This window comes from Stylophora pistillata, chromosome 8, assembly GCF_964205215.1.
Source record: "Stylophora pistillata chromosome 8, jaStyPist1.2, whole genome shotgun sequence".
Lineage (NCBI taxonomy): Eukaryota > Metazoa > Cnidaria > Anthozoa > Scleractinia > Pocilloporidae > Stylophora > Stylophora pistillata.
In genome coordinates, this window is record NC_142526.1 from 7,822,501 (window position 1) to 7,842,600 (window position 20,100).

General features: G+C 40.7%; 1 protein-coding gene and 3 pseudogenes across 2 annotated transcripts; 2 read left to right on the plus strand and 2 right to left on the minus strand.

Annotated features, from left to right (window-relative positions):
• Positions 1 to 5,045: 5,045 nt before the first annotated feature.
• LOC148724776 (uncharacterized) lies at positions 5,046 to 9,677 on the plus strand (annotated as a pseudogene).
• Positions 9,678 to 9,685: 8 nt separating this feature from the next.
• On the minus strand, positions 9,686 to 11,050 carry LOC148724777 (uncharacterized; annotated as a pseudogene). Its single transcript, XR_015990850.1, has 2 exons — positions 9,801 to 11,050; positions 9,686 to 9,768 (listed from the first exon to the last, which is right to left on the minus strand). The product of XR_015990850.1 is annotated as an uncharacterized LOC148724777 (transcript).
• A 369-nt stretch (positions 11,051 to 11,419) lies between these two features.
• LOC148724778 (uncharacterized) lies at positions 11,420 to 12,017 on the minus strand (annotated as a pseudogene).
• Positions 12,018 to 15,154: 3,137 nt separating this feature from the next.
• On the plus strand, positions 15,155 to 18,025 carry LOC111328596 (uncharacterized). Its single transcript, XM_022933066.2, has one exon. It carries the CDS (start codon positions 15,178 to 15,180, stop codon positions 16,720 to 16,722), a length of 1,545 nt encoding a protein of 514 aa, XP_022788801.2. The 5' UTR covers positions 15,155 to 15,177; the 3' UTR covers positions 16,723 to 18,025.
• Positions 18,026 to 20,100: the final 2,075 nt, after the last annotated feature.

Here is a 20,100-nt window from a genome sequence, read left to right on the forward strand (position 1 = left end):
TTTTGACTCGAGGGAAAGTATTTAAGTGTTGTTTTCGAGCGATTTCGGCGAGCATGTGTCAACAGAAGTTTCCTACCTTCCCGTATCTTATGCACGGTAACTCGGTGGCGATTAGGGAGTCAAGCTAAAACACATCAAAACGGTCACGAATCGCGAGGAGAACAACACAGACTACTCTCCATGAAGGTAAGACTTTATTTCTTTGATCATTTCACACAACTCTACATTTACAGAGCTCAAAAGCAAGTCCAACTAAACCACTATACAAACTCTTTAATAATCCACTGTGAAAGAGCCTGTGGCAGAGCTTGGGCGACCTGTAATTTGACGAGGAATTCTGAAAATGAACAAACTGTACTGTAAAAACACTGCGAAAATAGTCGATCGCAAATATTAACGAAATAAAAAAAGTCTTGCGATGGCTTCGCCCGTAAACTATTTTTTTCGACCATGAATACACACAAGAATTTCTACAAGTTCGTCAAGATGTAAACAGGCGAAAAAAGCTCTCGATGACATTCCATTTACAACATTTACAAGAAGTTCTATACAACACTCGAACTCACCTTTCCTGCCATGTCTAAAGCCATGTTGAAATAGTTCCGATTCATCATCACGTGTTCGCATAATCCAATCAGAAATGGACTTCTGGGGTGCTTACCATTTGGCCAAAAAATTCGGAAATTTCGGTTTGAAGTCAAATAGTAAGGTAATTTTCCGGAAATTCCTTTCGGAAATTGTGGAGTATCTTCAGAGGTACTCCTCTTTTTCCATTCGGAACGGAAGGTCATTTAAATTCCGTTTCCAGGCCTTTCCGCTTGGGTTGCCTTGGGTTGGAGCGGGACGAAACGCCTGATGGATAAATGGTAAGCTCAATCTCATCCGGTTGGTCCATGAATTCGGAAACTCCCTTACCTTTATGCCACAGTTACACCAATCAGATTTTTCTTACAGATGGTAAGTACCCCTGATTTGAACAATGATCCGCGTCTTTTCAAAACGAATACGGCTATCGGGTTCAATATTCAAATAATCAATCCATTATTGCATTCTTGAAACGGTTAGCAGGTTCCATGTTCAAATATTCAATTCGTTATTGCGCTCCTGAAACGATTAGCGGGTTCAATATTCAAATAATCACATCATTAATGTAATCCTGAGGGGTAAGCTTCACTTAGGTTGACTGTAATTTTTCACAAACATTTCAGGATGATCAAATATTCTGAGATACATGTTTTCTCCATGCATCAAAGGCCATAAAAGGCTGCAATGTTTGCAGTAACAATATCAAAACAAAGTCATCAGAATGTCTTTACATAAACAATGACTGAGGTATTGATACCTAATTGGGCTGGACCCCTCAGCTGTCATGTTTTGAGCCTGGATTCTACAGGAAAATAATACTGCATTCCTTTCTTTTTTTTAAAATAGGTGAACTATTTGAAACAATTTCACTAATATTTCAATTTTTTTCTGCCAACAATGGCCTTACACACCAAATGTAGTGAATTCACAAGGGAAAAAGTAGTTTGCTAAGATGAAATATTTTTTGGAAAAGTGGGATGAATAAAGAAAATATTAGCAATTGATATGCCATTCATTTACCATGGAAATTATCATTGGATAATTTATACAATGTCGATGTAATTACTTTGGCAAATATTTATTAATTCCACATTTCCAATGGTAGAACAACTAGGACAACCACTTGTTTCTCTGTGGATTGAAGCCAGCACACTTGATCACCTCTCAAAATTCAATGTTATAAGGCATTTTTAAACATGGAAATTGCAAACAGAAAGAAACCATTCCAGCAATCGAAAGGGTGGCATAAATCCATCAGTTGATTTGGCAGTCAGTGCAGACTATCTGAGAAGTATATTTTAATATAAAATTTTGGTTTAACTAACAGGCTAAATATCATATTTCCCATTGCAACATTGAGTTTCTTTGGTGCATACTGCAGCGATTAGTAAAAAGTGGTAATAAATATGAACAGTAAGATCTAAATGGTATATGATGTCGCTGGGATCGACGCATTTTACCTCTTATCATATCATTTCCACTGTCTAGTCATTTTGTAAATATTTCTAGGGTAAACATTTTATAATCACAATCAGTTGGCTGACTTCACTCAAGATGTCTTCCGATTTCGTGTCGTCTCGGCTTATCTGTAAAATCCACGCGTTTCGGCGATCTGCTGTTAGCTGTTTGTAACTTTCACCGTTCTTCTCAACAATGATAGGTATATGGAATAGATTAATACCTTTCTTGTTTCCAGATTTTACTCCACAGCCAGGTATTATACAGAGAGCCATAGCACTACAACTCACACACATCTCTCTCTACACGTCTCTGTTTACTTTATGAGAGGTTCTACAATGGCGGTTAACGACCGTTGTCAAGGACTAAGGTCACGTGGGTGAAAACCAAGAATAGAAAATTGACTGCGTATGAGGAGGACTATTGGAATGCTACAGAGCCTCGGGATGGGGATTAAGTAAATTTAATTGTGACACAAAAAACATCATCGAATCCCTCCCCCCCCACCCACCTCCGCACAGTCCCTAAGTGAATGAGGGAAAACTTGAGAGACTGGGGCGAGTGTCCGTTTAATTTAAAAACTCCAATAATGCAAGGCTCATTCAAAACAAGTATCAACGTTATCTGTTATTTCCGCCATGCGGTTTCAGATAAACAAAGGTTTTTGCACGGGTCAATTAATATTTGGATACGCTCTTCATTAAAACGTTCTCCTATGACTTTGCAAAAATGCATGCCACAAAAATAATTCAAGACTTCTATGACAGTGTTGAGCCTTGCTAGAGAGGTCAAGCTATAGTTGAGGTACCTTTTGCTCACAGCCCGCAGGTTGCATATTGATTAACTGTTGTTTCTTTACTTATCACCTTTGCTCCCGACGAAAATTTCTGAAAAAATTCTTTATTCATTTCGAAAATCCTGGTCTCAGTTATCGATGAATATTTTTTGATATCATTCCAGCCTCGACTGCCATGTTCTTGAGTTGCCTTTCACTCAAGATCATTTATGACGTCTATTGTGTTATGTCTCGTCCTTCAAAGCCTCTCGACAGGGTGTCCCAAAAACACTGACCTCCAGTCCATGGACCCCTTACGGACCTGGTCCACGGACCCTCGTACGGACCGGTCTACGGACCCTCTACGGACCCCTCTTTACGGACCCACCATGAAAAGACAATAATAAAAGTGAGAACTTATAGATATTTGACTTGCCGTTGTTTTTTGTTCTCGGTGGGGAAATTTTGACTGTTAATGTTCCAAATATTACCGTGGCAATTAAAGGAGTCCGCTACTTAGTTGCCAAGCCTTTGAACAGGAGTGAGTCTGAAGGTGACCTGGCTTTTCGAAAGCTGCGCGGTATTTTCCCTTGTCTATCAATCATTGAATAAAAGTCGCACTGCTGAAAGATTTGGCGGCTAAACACACAACTGTCAAATATCGCGATCTCTAATCACCCTAATGAAAATGGACATCTTTCTTTGTCGAAGGAGCACTATTTTGTGAAGCCTGGGTCGTGTCAATGAACACGCGGGGGATTGAGCCGAACAAAATGGTGGAAGCAAACGGTCGGTGGCAGCGAATGCAGAAGGATATATATACACAAGTTAGCTAAGTTATCGGTCTTTTCCTTTGTTTTTTTTGTTTTACTTTTTAGTCGGCTTTTCCTCCTTTCATTGCCACGGTAATATTTGGAATATTAACAGTCAAAATTTCGCCACCGCGAACAAAAAAACAACGGTAAGTCAAATCTCTTAGTATAAGTTGTAATTGTTATTATTGTCTTTTCATGGTGGGTTCATGAAGCGGGGTCCGTGGACCGGTCCGTATAAGGGTCCGTGGACCAGGCCATAGGGGGGTCCATGGACTGGGGGTCAGTGTTTTTGGGTCACCCCTCCCGACACATGTAAATGAGGCGGACAGGTATTCTGAATTGCTTCAATTCGGCCACGAGAGGTTCTCATAACACTATACCGAAAAGAAGAGGAAAATACTGTGCGGCGTTTGACTGTAATAACAGCTATTACAGTGTAGACGGCCATCGTACAAGCTATCGTTTCTTCACCTTTCCTAAGAATGTTCAGCTGAAAGGAATCGTTGGTGCAGTTTGATCAAAAGGCAACATGGAAAGGATGGATTCCTAGTAAAGAGCTCAACTGTTGTTTGTTCGGAACATTTTACTCAAGAGGACATTGTTAAAAAACTTTCTGGCCGCTCTGAATTAAAGAAAGGTAAGTTTTTGTTTACATAGTTCTTGACTTCTATGCAAGCACGCTGTCGCTCTATGACTGGTGGCCTTCTTTGTAACCTTAGTCATAACTCTCATTCGCCTAATGTGCCTTGTAAATGACAGTTTATTTTATTTTCAGAGCTAATAAAATCTGTCACTGTAAAGTCTGAGTGGAAATGGAAGTAGTAAATAAGACAAATCTATTTTTTTATCTCATGTAAGGTTCAGAACCATCTCAGTTTAGTTGGACCAGAGAAAAACTGAATAGGAAGCCCCCAGCAAAAAGGATCTTCCACGAAACAGTAGGTAAAGTGCAAGAGTTGCCTGTCCCTGAGACAAAAGATGACTCAACTTCATCAAATTTATTGTTGAATTCAGCTTTAGCATGTGATGATTTAATTGATACTTCATTTGAAACTCCTCAAACTGAAGCTGACCCAATCATTGAGCTACAAACCAAAATTGCCGTGACTGCCTTGGAAACCAAACTCGCTAACTGCCAGCGAAAACTTGGGGAAGCAGATGAAGAAAACACAATCTTTGTTGGACGGCAATTTTTGATCGACAAGATCAAACATGATAATTCTGCCATCTTGTTTTACACTGGTTTCCCGAGCTATGAAGCATTAATCGGCTTCTTCAATTATATCAAACAAAAGATTTCCAAGATACAATACTGGAAAGGGGGAAATTCACTGAAGGAAAGCCAGTCTTATCAATCAGATGATAGCAAAAAGAAACCTGGGCCTTAAAGGAAACTGCCTCTACTGGAGGAGTTTTTGTTAGTACTTATGATACTGAAGGCTGGCCTGTTTGTTCAGGACCTCGCCGATAGATTTGGCATTAGCATTAGTTCTGTCTCGAATCTGCATTACATGGATTAATTTTCTTTATTATGAGCTCAAATACTTATTTTTATTCCCCTTGTAAGAGCTTGTGTGAAAAAATATGCCAAAGGAATTTGTTCAGTATCCAACAACAAGAATAATTCTAGACTGTACTGAGTTGTTTATTCATCGACCCTCGGCTATGTTGGCACAATCTGAAACATGGTCAGACTATAAACACCACAAGACATGGAAATTGCTTGTCAGCATTACCCTAAATGGTTAAGTGACTTTTTTATCTCAACTTTGGGGTGGTCTTGTATCTGACAAGCAGATTACAAGAAAAAGTGGGGTGTTGGAATTGTTGGAGGCTGGTGATAATGTGATGGTGGACCGTGGTTTTGACATTGCTGGCATAGTGCCTGATGGGGTGGCAGTCAACATGCCACCATTTCTGGCTGGACGGGAGCAAATGACGGCACAGGGGGCCGACACAAGCGCCGTGTCTGGTCGTTTGTTCGAAATATAAAGAAATATATGGGAGAATATTGAAGAGTCGTAAAATCGTAAACTTATATCGAGGAATGTCTATGTCAGGCTCAAAATGAATGTAAACCTACCTCACTTGCCGTGTATTGTCGTTTCTGGGGTTATAAATGGCGAATTTGAGCGATTTGGTAGATTTTGCGTTGACTGTTACTCTACTGTATAAGACGGAAACAAGGGTGGAAAGTTCATTTTCGACCGCTCCGCTTTCAAAGCCGATTTTCACCCAGAAATTAGAATCACCCGGCTTCCAAATCGAACATCAGATAATCCAAAAGATTGACGCTTCCTCTCGTGTCATTCAGTCGAAGATCCCTTCAAAATCCAAGCGCTAATCACCAAAAACTTCTCGAGAAATGAAGCTTTCCAAGCGATCGGCATAAAGCGATCAGTGCTGCGTTTTCATAGCCTGCCTAATATTAATTACTTTATTTTATTTTATATGTTAACTATTCTATATATTGTGATCCTAACCTATTTATAATTAAACAACAAACATATGAAATACATATATATGAACTGCGGTTATGAAACGTATATGTGCACGATCCTTCGCAGTAAAGCACTATTTAAGCAATAGTGAAAATCAGACCTGAAAAAAATTCAGGCCTGTACGGGATTCGAACCACTGACCTCTGCGATACTAGCGCAGCGCTTTACCAATTGAGCTAACAAGCCAACTGGGAGCAGGCCATCAAATTAATTCGACATAAACCCGTAAGATGATAAATCAAACAACATCTTACGGGTTTATGTCGAATTAATTTGATGGCCTGCTCCCAGTTGGCTTGTTAGCTCAATTGGTAAAGCGCTGCACTAGTATCGCAGAGGTCAGTGGTTCGAATCCTGTACAGGCCTGAATTTTTTTCAGGTCTGATTTTCACTATTGCTTAAATAGTGCTTTACTGCGAAGGATCGTGCACATATACCTATTTATTATTGTTCTCTTAGTTTTAAACTATTTAAATAGTGATATGCTGCAATGCGCATTTGAGTATATCCACATGGAATTTGCGCACTACAAATCCTGTATTATTATTATCGCAGAGAAATCAACTAAATGCTACATTCTAATCAGGCAACACAGGGCGAAAACCGTAACGTGTGAGCCATGGAGTAAAAAATAAATGTACATTAACTAATCCTAAAAAGCTTTTCCGTTATGTCTACGGTCCTCCTTCTAACAGCAACTCAAACTGCCACCTTGAAAGTCCGGGCAATACTCAGCGTGCCCGAGAGCACTGCCCTCTGCATCTTTGGCAGTACGTCTGTGCTTCTGCCTCCCACCAGCTCGCGCATCATGACATCCAGCTCCCGTGACCACCCTCGAAGGCATCCATAATGATGTTATATTGCTTCACCTCGTAGCCTGGGAACTGCTGCCTTAGTTCCCAGCGAAGGGGTCCGTACTTCAATGTCTTCTCTTCATCCTTTCTTGTCCGATTGTTAACCCATGGGCAGCTCATTTCCAGCGTCACAACTCTCTTGCAACTCTCTTCTTCTTCTTATTATTATTATTATTATTATTATTATCATTATTATTATTATTATTATTATTATTATTATTATTATTATCGGCATCCGCGGCACAGATTTGGTGTGCCAGGGAGCAAACGTCACGCTGTTTGCTCCACTCTGATTGGATGATGGTAAACAATGCCCTGTTTCAAATGCCTCTTGTGAGAGGGGAGTCAGGGGCATATTCGCGCCGGCGATTCGTCTACTGACTAGCCTGGTGTGAGGTTTATGGCGCGTGACGGAAACCCTACACGACCTCAAACCTCTTTGTTCGCGTAACCCAATGAGCTTTGAGTTGACAAAACCGCGAAAACCCCTATCTTCCCGCCTGCGAAATCTTGTCTTGGTTTGTATCATGAAACATATATGTAGGCTATCGTTGCAAGAAATGCGTTCATTTTTGGATGAATAATTGGAAAGAACAATCTCAGTTGAAAACATGGCAAGGTAAACAGAAATTATGCGTTCTATCGTTACATTTCAATATCGTTCAGTCTTGGAGAAGGTTAATTTACCCTGTGATGTTTTGTAACCTTCAATTGTCATTTTTCTTAACGCAGAAAACATCGCCTGTTCAACCCTTCCTTCTCTTTACCGTTCAGCTCAATCCGTTGTTCGAAAATAATCACAAGTATCCTCTCAGAGCTCATTGGGTTACGCGAACAAAGGGGTTTGAGGTCGTGTAGGGTTTCTGTCACGCGCCATATAAACCTCACACCAGGCAAGTCAGTAGATGAATTGCCGGCGCGAATATGCCCTTGACTCCCCTCTCACACGGAGGCATTTGAAACAGGGAATTACTTACCATCATCCAATCAGTGTGGAGCAAACAGCGTGACGGCTGCTCCCTGGCACACCAAATCTGTGCCGCCGGTGCCGATCGCTTGGAAAGCTGCATTTCTCGAAAGTTTTTTGGCGGTTAGCGCTTGGATTTTGAATGGATCTTCGACTGAATGACACGAGAAGAAGCGTCAATCTTTTGGTTTATCTGATGTTCGATTTGGAAGCCGGGCGATTCTAATTTCTGGGTGAAAATCGGCTTCGAAAGCGGAGCGGTCGAAAATGAGCTTTATATTTTTTTTTGTCTCCGTCTTATACAGTTGAGTAACAGTCAACGCAAAATCTACCAAATCGCTCAAATTCGCCATTTAGAACCCCAGAAACGACAATACACGGCAAGTGAGGTAGGTTTACATTTATTTTGAGCCTAACATAGACATTCCTCGATATAAGTTTACGATATTACGACTCTTCAATATTCTCCCATATATTTCTTTATATTGCGAACAAACGACCAGACACGCCGCTTGTGTGGGCCCCCTGTGATGACAGCTGCAGAAACAGAGGATACAGTGAGCATCGCCTCTGTTCGGATTCGTGTTGAGCAGGCTATTGGAAGAATTAAAACATACCATATCCTAGATGGAGCCCTGCCAAATACTCTGAGCCTATATACTACACAAATAGCAACTGTATGCGGATTATTGACAAACTTTTTGCCTCCTTTATTGCCACCAGCTGAACCTTAGTAATGGTTTCTGTTAGAACTGGCCTAGCCTACAGAGCAGGCATTCTAGTTGAGTTTAGCGAAAAATTAGGCGAAAAATTAGGAGGTGGGGGAAGGGGGAGAGGAGAGAAGGATTCCGCCATTTTGAAAGTGCTACAATGGTTGTGTAATGTAGCAACATTGATGTCTGTCAATCAGACTAAGCATGAAAAGCCAATCAGAAGCATTCGTTCGTCCACGAATGAGTGTTTGAAAATATCAATGAGTGCTGGCAGGTGTTCCCTTCTCTCCTCTCACCCTCCCCCCACCTCTTAATTTTTGCCTCGCTCCATTTTTCGCGCGGTCTAATTTTCGCCCAAACTCCAATAGAACGCCTGCTCTGTAGGCTAGAACTGGCCTAGAACTCTATTGTCATCATTGATAAATTACTATCAAATACGGGAAAAGAATGACATTTGACTTGATTTTGTATTGAACATGACACAGAACTTCTTGGACATAAGTATGTACAAATATAAATGGCCTCTCAGTTTCATTTAAAATTTATCTTGCAGAAGCCACTTATTACAGTATATTGTTCAGTTCCAGAAAATATCCATACTCCCCCCACAGAAAGGATTGGAATTTCCTGAGGGAGGGGGATTCTGTAAGGCCAAAAAATTTAAAGAAATGTATGAAGCTTATTTGGAATTTTCAGGGGGGTGGGGGGGGGTCTTAGAAATAATCCCTTTGGTGGAAGAAGTATGAATATTTTCTGGAATTACACATTGTATGCTTTCAATGAGGTCTATTTGTTGTATTTGCTTAGAGTTTTGATTGGCTTATGGGATAGTCTGAGCCTTTTATGATTGGCCAGTGTGATTACGTTGATTTTGAAAACTGCTCTTACATTAAATTTGACTTGTCATCTCAAGCCCTACAGAGACTGGGATCTTAATAATTCTTCATGAATGCAGACAAGAACAAGTGGTAGAGTTAGTGTTCTGCATGTACATGTAACAGCATCATAAGTGAAGGTACGTTTTTTATTGGGGTGGGTGGGCCGGGGCTTCGGAGGGGAGGGTCATTAGTAAATATTTTACAAATTGGGGAGGGTCAAACCTGTTTGATACGCAGCCGGGGGAGGGTCAAACCTGTTTGATACGCAGCCGGGGGAGGGTCACAGTTTTTTTTTTTTGGCAAGGAAAAAACTACTCCATGTCGGTTAGTTGACTTTTAATTATTTGTTACCAAACACGCGAGGTGTACAGAAACCTAAAACCTATATATACAAACAAAGCTACCAGTCTAAATCAATCTACATCATTTTAAACAGGTGTAGAAATATTATGTCAAAAAACTATCTTGTCCCAACTAACGTAATTGTCTCTCTCTCAACCCGTGCCCGCTTTCGTCCATATTTTGACGTCGGTAATGTTTCCACGCGGGGCTCTGTTATAAAATTAGTGTCCGGTGATGATTCGTTGCTTGAGCTACTCGGGCTTGAACCGACAACTCGATCTACCACATCACTTTGAGAGTCAGTTTCCACCTTGGAAATTGACGAGGTCACTTGTTGCTGTTTATTTCTGAGTGGGGGCTTCCGAGGTTGTTGACGCCCCATTAAATTGTACAGCAGGCTACCAATGTGCGCTTTTATCATTGCGACTTTTTCAGCTTTCTTCCCGTTGAAGGTGATCTTGTGATGGGAAAAGTACAAGGATAGTTCGTCCACCCTCAACAACGACAGCTTATCGGAGTTGTACAGTCCAACCCAGTCAATGTCATTGTACTCCCGGTTCAGCCGTTCCATTCGCTCCAGTTTCAGTCTCCTCTTTCTTCTTCTCCTTGCGCATTTTTATCTGGGCAAGGTGCTCAATATACTCCGCTACAAGCTTTTCGGGGACAATTTATTTATCTGAAAACCTTCTAATAGCCTCACTGTCCCTACTGACTAGTTCACTTTCCTCAAACAATCGCCTAATCTGAGCTCGAGGCTGGAAGTCATTTGGCTCACGGCCATCGGTGGGAGTTGCACTCCAAGAGAGATAATGGAAGTTTGGTAGCTTGCCATAGACGAGATATGGTCGTCGAGTTGGAAGTGGAGCGCTTGTAGTCTCATCCTTCTCGCAAAATTTACATAGTTTGCCACTTCTCTCTTTACACGAAATTCGCTTATACTCAATATAAAGCTCACCTTTCTCACAAAATGCTATTAGAGTACTCAGTATATTCGCCATTTGGGTTCAGGAACCACCCCAGATCTTCATCTTTCCACTTCTCTGGACTTGTACCTTCACTTGTTCCCGCACCCGATCTGCTACCAACAGCGTCAGAGGAGTAGCGGGCATCCTTTTTAGAATGGCGAGTCGGTAAACAGCCACAATAGCCACAAGTTGCTCCATCTGACCTCATGAAATCCTGCATTCTCCACAAGCGCATTTCACTCTTTCTATTCCTCGCACATCCTTGCCCATTTTCAAGTTTTCACCGTGTAACACCACGCAATTAACTGCTTTGTGCGCAGACACGGTTATGTGAGCAACACTTCCGGTCAGTTATTTTCACTTCCGGTTGTTTTTGTCTTGGAGGAGGTGGGGGGAGGGTCAGATCCCTTTTTGTCTAGGCATTTATGAAGGGTCATGCATTAATCCAATCCGGAAAGTGGGAGAGCCACGACTTTTTTTGGCAAAAAAATTTCTAAAATACCCCGGCCCACCCCCCCCCCCCCAATAAAAAAACGTACCTTCCCTAAGGTCTCAAAAGGATAACTCTTTCACAATTTCAAATATGGGACTCAAGTATTATAATCAAAGTCTGTAGTGTAAGTGTCATTGGGCTCTTTTAAATATTAATTTTTCTTGACCATATGGTGCCCATCCACCATGAAGGACAAGGTATAAAACCTTGCCTCTCTGAACTCTCTTTGTAACCATTTCAGGGAAAAGAGCCCTTTTGAAAAAAAATATTCAAGCTTTGGAAGAAGCTCTTGGTTCCAATGGCTTCTTTCAAAGAAAATGTTTTCCCTGAATAAAGGTATTTCATCTCCAAAATAGATAACAAAAACAATCCCTTTCAAGACTAGACTACGACTAACAAATAGTTGGACCTGTGTTTGAATGTAATAGTCATGTGTTCGTTTTAGCCTGATGGTACCATCACTGAGTCTTTCCAAAAAAAAGTCTGACTTTGCAGGCATTTTCCACTGTCATACCTGCTCTGCTTAAAGGGGATTTGATTTCCATTCCCCATTTTTCATCTGCAGTCAGATTTGTAATGATCCTGTCTAGGCTGGCTGCAAGGAAGGGCTTTTCCTTGCACATAAGAAGTCCAAAATCCTCCACTTTGACGTTGATTCCTTGTGATAGCATTTTGTAACGGCAGGCGAACATCAAGGCCGAATGTATTGCCGAGAAAATCGCGACCGGAGAAAAATACCAGATCGGGTGGAACTTTACAGAGACCGAAGCGACTTTCGCATCACATTTATTAATTAATCTCGTAAACTGAAATAAACAATGAAGGACTAGGGTAAGGCAGTTGCACAAACAAACGTTACAAGGCCCTAGCGATTTACAAATGAAAACCCTCAGAGGCAACAAAATACAACTAAACAGGCGGCTAAACTTCAGAATACCCGGCAAACAGGCTAAATGCAACAACCAGAAACGAGCAGAACTATAGAACTAATATGAAGAAATCGACTCAGATATCCACGCGGCCACGAGGTCGCGGTACGTAAAATCACAATGATCACACATAAAATGAATAATATATTAATTGAACTGCGAACTGGGCTAACCACAAGCAATAAGGATAAAAAAAACGGCTGCGAGGGAGACTACTGCTGGAAGTGCTGCTTCATTCTCCCCGGAAGCAACTGCAGAATACCCTACCAATCATTTACATGTCATTGAATAAGAATAGCCTCTACTGTGTTTGCTTCGTTCTTTACAATAGAGGCTATTCTTATTGAATGAAATGTAAAAGATTGGCAGGGTATTCTGCAGTTGAGCCCTCCCCGTTGTTGGCCGATGGAATGTGTTATGCCTAATGTGTTATGCCTCATTCTTCTCATTTTTCAAAGCCTCCCGACATATGTAAATGATGTGGACGGGTATTCTGAAGTTGCTCCAAAATTTCTCGAAGATCTTTGGCTGTAAGTTTTTGTAGATCATCTAGCGACTATATTTTTTTTCTCTGTACTTCAGAACCATTCTGTAGTAAGAAAATACAGCAAGATTTCCATATAACACCATGCATTAATTTATATTTAGTCTTTACGAAATGGAATGTTTAATTAATGTATGGGGTTATTTGGAAATCTTTCCGAAAATACGAGAGAAAGTCTACTCTCACGTGAAATCTCACTGAATAGTTTGTTTGAAGCTTTCGCTGAGTCACCGCCAGCCTCGCTATGTGTTTGCGTGACGGTCAGTGTAAAACGTAGACTGCGGACTGCAGACTGTGGACTGCAGACCGGGGGTAAAATGCAGACTGCAGACTGCAGACCAGGGGTAAAATGCAGACTGAGGGTAAAATATTAATAATAAAAAACGAGTCTTAAGGATGAAATAAAGAGTGTTCGTACCCCTAAAATAATGTCACGTTAGGACTCACGAAACACACAAAGGCCGCTTCACGCAGTATAAACGTGCGTCGTCCCCAAGTCACATGGCGCTATAAAATGTCGGAAAACGAGGACGACGATCTCATGGCAATTTTCGATAATTTGCGTTAATGTCTTTCACAAACTATGTGTTATAGAACGTTTACACCATTATTAGGATTTTGCTTGTTTTGTTATATTTCGCATGATTAGCGGCGCACTAAATGAGTTATTGGTTTTTTACCTCTAAAAGAGACCGGTAGAATGTAACCGGAAATATTGACAAAGAATGCGTAGAACGATCGACAAACAATAATGTAATTAACTAGATAATTGCTAGTGAAACCGCTTGTTAAGATTAACGCCTAACAGACCAATGCAACAGGAATTAGTGGGATCAACCGATTAGGAAATTAATAGACAACTAAGCCCTATCCGACCGCACCGGACCTACGTATCTAGGTGTGGATATCTGTAGCCAATAAAAGTGACACTTATAATGCTAAGTCAGTTAGATCGTAGAGTGGAACGTGAATGTTGTGAGCTGAAGAATAAAAGTCAACTCAAAGTGCCACTATGATCAAAATTTCGCATTGCCTTTTCTTTCCACTTCTGGAAACTAGAAGTAAGAAACACTTACCATGCCAAGTTTAATCGCAAAATTCTCACGGAAGTATGATTATTTCAACATTGTTTTTCGTTTTTGGTCGCCCGCCATTACTCAATTCAAAAATGGCCGAGTGTGGCAAAAAGAGCTGGCACTAGTTGGAGCCTTTCGGGTGTGATGTCGTATGCGCAGCTCGACCTAAAAAACGTGGCTAAATTTATATGCCATTTGGAAGAATTCGAGGATGAATACATCTTAAAAACGCCTAGAATTTCCACTGTGGAATCTCTCACAACACACGAAGCACGGTGCGAAAGTGCGCTTATGACGTCACAGGCCAACTCATGCGTAAAACCGCTTTTCAGTTCAGTCGCTGGCTCTCGGTTGCGAGCTGAGTAATGGCGAACGGGTTTTTCGTGAATTTCGGCCAGCTATATCAAGGCGTATTTCGCTTCCATCGACCTAAAAACTATGGCACAGTACAATTCTAACCATATTAACTTGATTGGCGCTAAAAAATGTCAAAACCAGCGACAAAAACTTTGGTCGTAGTGGCACTTTAAAAGAAAGCATACAGTCCTCGTTTGTTGAACCAGCGTGTGCGGAGAGCAAATTCCGCGAAACTATGCTCGATACCCACAAGTTTACCTTGCCTTGTTGTTGTGCTGTCGTGTTTTGCTTGCCTTGTCTTCCAAACAATTCCAAGGCCATATGAAGAATTTGAACGCTGAAAGAGTTACTCGATCCCAGACCTATTCGCGAAAGAACAATTCAAAATGACCGACATGTAAACAAAGATATGATGCATAGCGTTACGATCAGTTTGGGCGCTTTTGGGAAACTTTGTTCAACAAAATGGGGAGTTCAAGAACTCGAGGTTGATAATATGTTTGACTAAGGCGAATAAACGCCTTTTGGTTTGAGTTTTCGGGATTTTGAAAAAAAAAATTACAGTTACAGGTAGGAACACTTCCAAGTCTTGTTTATTATTATTAATATTTCATGTTACCCTCAGTCTGCATTTTAACTATGGTCTGCAGTCTGCATTTTACCCCTGGTCTGCAGTCCGCAGTCTTCATTTTACCCCCAGTCTGCGTTTTACTCCCGGTTTTCAGTCCGCAGGGTAGGTACTTGGTGCAATCCTTCATACATGCATCAATACAGAAGAACATATGAGAATACATGGTCATTTGCATTCATTAACATACATTAAGGATTACACCAAGTACTTACCGTCCGCAGTCTGAGTTTTACGCTGACCGGTTTGCGTGGTTGCAAATCCTCTATTTACATTTAGAAAGTCGCTTCTCGCACAATGGGATGGAAGCCAAAATACTTTCTATGTTTGTCGTTTCTGATACTTTCTTCGTCTCTTTTTTATTTGAGTTTAATCAATTTCAACTTCAAATGGAGGGAACACTTGAAACGCAATGACTCCAAAGTGAAAACGCAAACACTCAGGATTTCGAACACAGCAAAGTTTAACGTTTCTAATTCAAATGAGACGTCCTCTTGGAGAGATTCAGTGGCTGTCATTCATTCGGATATGACCTATTCCAGTGCGGTGAATAACAAGACTCTCTACATATTAATTTTGCCGCATTCAACCCAAGAGAAGGATATTGATCGTGAATTGGAGGAGGAAAACAAATATTCCGTAAGTAAGTTGCGTGAATTTCTTCGTTCAGGGAAGCAGTTTCATGGTGCAACTTGTATGCAACAGCAGGAAAACCATAAAATCAAAGCTTCTGAGAATTTGCAATTAGATCAGTCTTGGTGTCGTTTTTTGAAAAAGATGTGGAGCGTTCACATTAGAAATGCAGGCCCTGTGAAAAACGTCGCATTACAAAAATCTGGTCAGCTTGACTCGGACAGTGAAACTGGGACAAGTGATACGTTTGTACAAACCTGTAATGTCGCCCAAGGTCCAATTGTGATTAGAAAGGATGTGTTTCAAAAAATAGGAGGATTAATGGACGGTTTTGGGAAATTATCGTTGTTGGAATTTTTTCTACGATCGAAGGGCGATCTGAAGATAGCAAAGCTTGGTTTTTGCGCATGGACACCCAGAATCACGCGCGCGGATCGGGGAAAACTTGAGGGCTCAAACGAGGTTCCTGAATATACAAATTTTGCCAATAAACATGCGGTACTTCGGATCGTAAGTGAGAATAGAATAGAATGGACAGCTTGCGTCGCAAACTGGAAGATGTGCCCAGAGAAACCTTATGTGGAGCCACGAGGTCTGCCCGACGTAGCTGCACCGATTTGTTGCAGCGCCGTTTTATGGAAAATGCTGAGCGATTTTGTAATGGGGCTGAACAAACTGGGGCTTGAATACCGTATTGTTGACGGCACCTTGTTAGGGGCTGTCAGGAGTAAAGCGATCATACCATGGACATACGACATAGATATTGCACTACCTACTGCTGTGTATAAGAATGCTTCAACGTATTCTACCCTAGTAAAAGTTCTCGAAAACCAATACTATGCCGGGATGTCTTTCATGAACATGCCCAGGGGACATATTCTTGTGCCCCCATACATAGACGTAAATACAGCCCCTTATTTTGACGGGCCTGAGGACTTAGAGGGCAAAGCATTGTTCAGCAGAGAATTGGAAGAAGCGGTGAAGGGAATGTTGCCAGTGTCTCATCATTGGAGAAAACGAGGCTATGTGGATTTTTACGAGGCAGGTCACGCTCTAATGGAAGGATCTTCCCTTGTTACGATCAACAATGAAGAATTCGTGACCGTGAAAGATGTGAATAAAATGCTGAGTTTCAATTACGGCGAGAACTACCTGCAACCAGCATTGAAAGGAGAATGGTCGGGTTTGTCAGATAGGAATCGTTCCTGAGGGAACTAACGTAGGTATAGTTTAGATTCTAAGTCAAATGCGACGACAAGGTTGAAATTAGGGACCTTAAAAGGAGACCGGACGACAATGCCTTGGAAAAATCGGGTAAAAATGACTTTATATTTTTCTTAACAATTTCACAAATTGTCGGTGGTGTCAGAATTGGCCGTCAGGGTTCGTGTTCCCAGAACGCGCAAGTTTTTTTTATTTCGAGAGTTGCTTTGCTGAGGTAGGGCCGAAATAATGCACACCATTTGGAATCACTCGTGAGTTATGATGGGTTGTACGTTCTTATTCAGTTTCCAGCAGACATAACTAACGCATCGAAAAAGCTTGGATTGGTTTATTATTGAACGAAATGAAGCGACATTCTTGAGTCAAAAAGAAAGTTACGTGCTACAGTTTGGAAAAAGACTGAGACCGCATCGCCGCTTCCTTTGAGCCCGGTTCTTACATACGTACGTTGCATATCTGGAACTCAGATGTGCAAATGTTTGAACGCTCAGGCCGATCTTCCTTTCAAGTTGCAAGAGTTAAGTTGTCTTGCAGGATTTCAAAAATCTAAACAAGCCAATAGGTAGCGGTGTTAATCAGCTTTTTAAAAAAGCTCTAAGCAAAACTGGTAAATCAACGGAAAACCTTTACTAAATTAACTTGTGGTTGAAAAGTTCTCCCTCTCGCTACTTTTGTTTCCTTTAACCTATGAAAGGTTAAATCTTGTCTTAGCTTATTTTACCTCAGTGGTAACAATCGTTTCACACAATTTTCCTTTAACACTTTACGCTCAGAATTGGTTTGTGACCAACCAAACTTGATATTTGAATCATTAATTTAATTTTACAGCGAGAGGCCATTGAATCTGCGTGCTTTAAAAACTTAAACAATGAAATGAAAAGATGCCAGGCTGCTATTTGCATGACATTAGTACTAGTGTCAATAACCTTTTTCACAGCAATGAAATTTTCTAGGGGAAGCTTTAACCCCCTGGAAACCATTTACAAATAGCTCGTAACTTCTTTTAATTTTTACAGAATGATAGCGGTTTTACCGTAACAGTTCAGCCCATTTAGTTGACTTTGCAAGTATCTTTTTCTTCCCCGTATGTATTTAACGTCATTGTTTATGGATCGCGAGTTAAAAATAATAAAAATTTATTTGTTAAATCTTTGGCTGCGTTATGGTTTTCTGTGCAGTTCTTTTAGAATAAAGCGGTGACAATGGCCAAGAAAAATAGGGAAGGAACTTAATTAGCACGCTTTTGTCATGTAATTCTACAAAGAAAAAATAAAACAAAATGACTTCGTTTTCTCTTCGCATTTTGAGAAAAGCCTACTGTTAGAACAACTTCAGAATAGGTGGTTTGCGCGTTACGTCATTGCCGCAATGTTGGTGGACGTAAACAATAGAAATATCATTAGCTCCGTTTGTTCGTCCACCAGCATTTGTTCCTGTTACCATTGTTACCTGTGTCTCTGGAGATTGATTGCAAACCACCTCTACCCGTCCACCTCATTTACATGTGTTGGGAGGCTTTGAACATGATAGACGCTATTCTAAACACGATAGATGCTATTCTTATTTAATGACATGTAAATGAGTGGCCGGCTGAAGTCTCGCTCAAATGGAGCTAGATTTGTTTTCTAATCAGCAGTGAGCTTTCAGAAGGGAAAGTCGACTAGAGCTCATTCAAACCCATTTTTACCGCCGTTCCCTTAACGCTTAATTAGCCTGCCGTCTAAGACAAAACAACAGAAGATACATTTGCATAGCGAAGCTAATTGGTTTTTCGTATGATGCACGATCCTTCGCAGTAGATAGCGCTATTTATGCAATAGCGAAAATCATACGTATTTAACACCGCAGTTCAAAATATATGAACTTCATATATTCATTGTATCTAATTGGTTTTGTTAATTACGTAGTACGACGCCTGCCTGATTGGACGTAATAAGGAGCTCCAGCGGTGGAAAATTTGCAATTACAGGTAAACAAGTCAGTGATTGGCTCAGGTAGTTTAAGTTATTTGCCTTAATTTAATTTTTCTGTCGTAAACTTCGAAGTTGACTGTGTTACCGCTTAAGTGCGATGCCGCAAACGCTGCGCCGACAATTTTATGTCTCAACGTTTGGTTATTTCGTAGAGTTAATTGAGACATTCGAAGGAGTAATGGTTTTTTAGCAGCTACAATAAAGTTACTCCTGTGCTATTGTTAGGTAATGGTTTAAGATATTCACGGTCGTGCAGAATAAATTCTCTTAGTCGCATCTCTATTACAGAAGTTGAAGTTGATTTCTTGAAGAAAGCATATAACTGATCTCTTGACTGACCGTCGGTCTTCTGGAAGAAAAGTTTTGCTTACCAGAGTGGTCAGATCATGCGAATACGACTTGAAACGATGAGCAGTGAAGGATCAATTCTTTTGGCTTGTGACAAGCGCAGAACTAAATATCTGCAGCCTGGGGTATCCGCGCAAAAATTCTCTTTTCTTGCTGAGATGGAAAGTTAACGATACTTCAGACTAATTATAACCAAGTTTCAGTCCACGGGCATCCGTTTCAGATCTGTCAGCTCATGTCAAATCTTGTGTTCGTGGAATCCTTGCCGATTCTTCAAGTTACCTTATTCTCTCTACATGTAACACTGCATAAAATGTTCTGTATAAGGACCCTTCTTTGGGGCGTATACAGTCAGCATGCCCAATTGTACACGGTGGATATAAGGATGTGTAAGGTCCGTATCATGATCAGTACACATCAGGGTATGCTAAGAAAATACCAGGACCGTATACACATGTGGTATGATTTCTTATATTTCAGTATTCATGCCATTATACATCCTGAATACTGTATGTGACAGGAGATATAGCTTAGGGTACAAAGCAGTGTATGTACATATTGAACACTACTTTGAGACGAATGAATTCTTGGAATATCTACGGACTGACATGTTTTTGTTTGGACTTACTGCATTTTGGGGCTGAATCAATCCAATTGTAAGGGCCAAATTAGACCATGTAAAGGGTGAATTTGAAAAATACTGAGGCCACTTTCGAATTTAAGGGGGGCCAAAACAGCCCCCAAAAATTCAGCCCTCTCACAAATGGCCCCTTAAAAAATAGCCAATATTTCAGCTCCAATGCAAGTCAAATTCAGAAGTGGAGGCTCTTTCCTCTGCACACTGATTTCCCCCCTTACAGTCAGATGATGAATATACACTGCATACTTTACCTTTCAAATACTAATTTATTTAATTCTAGGTATTGTTACTGTTAAAACCTTTTTAACAGTATTGTTATTGTTACTGTTAAAACCTTTTTAAAAACAGACCATGATTTTAAAGTTATAAAGAATCTTAATTGTGGTATAAATGGACAAACAT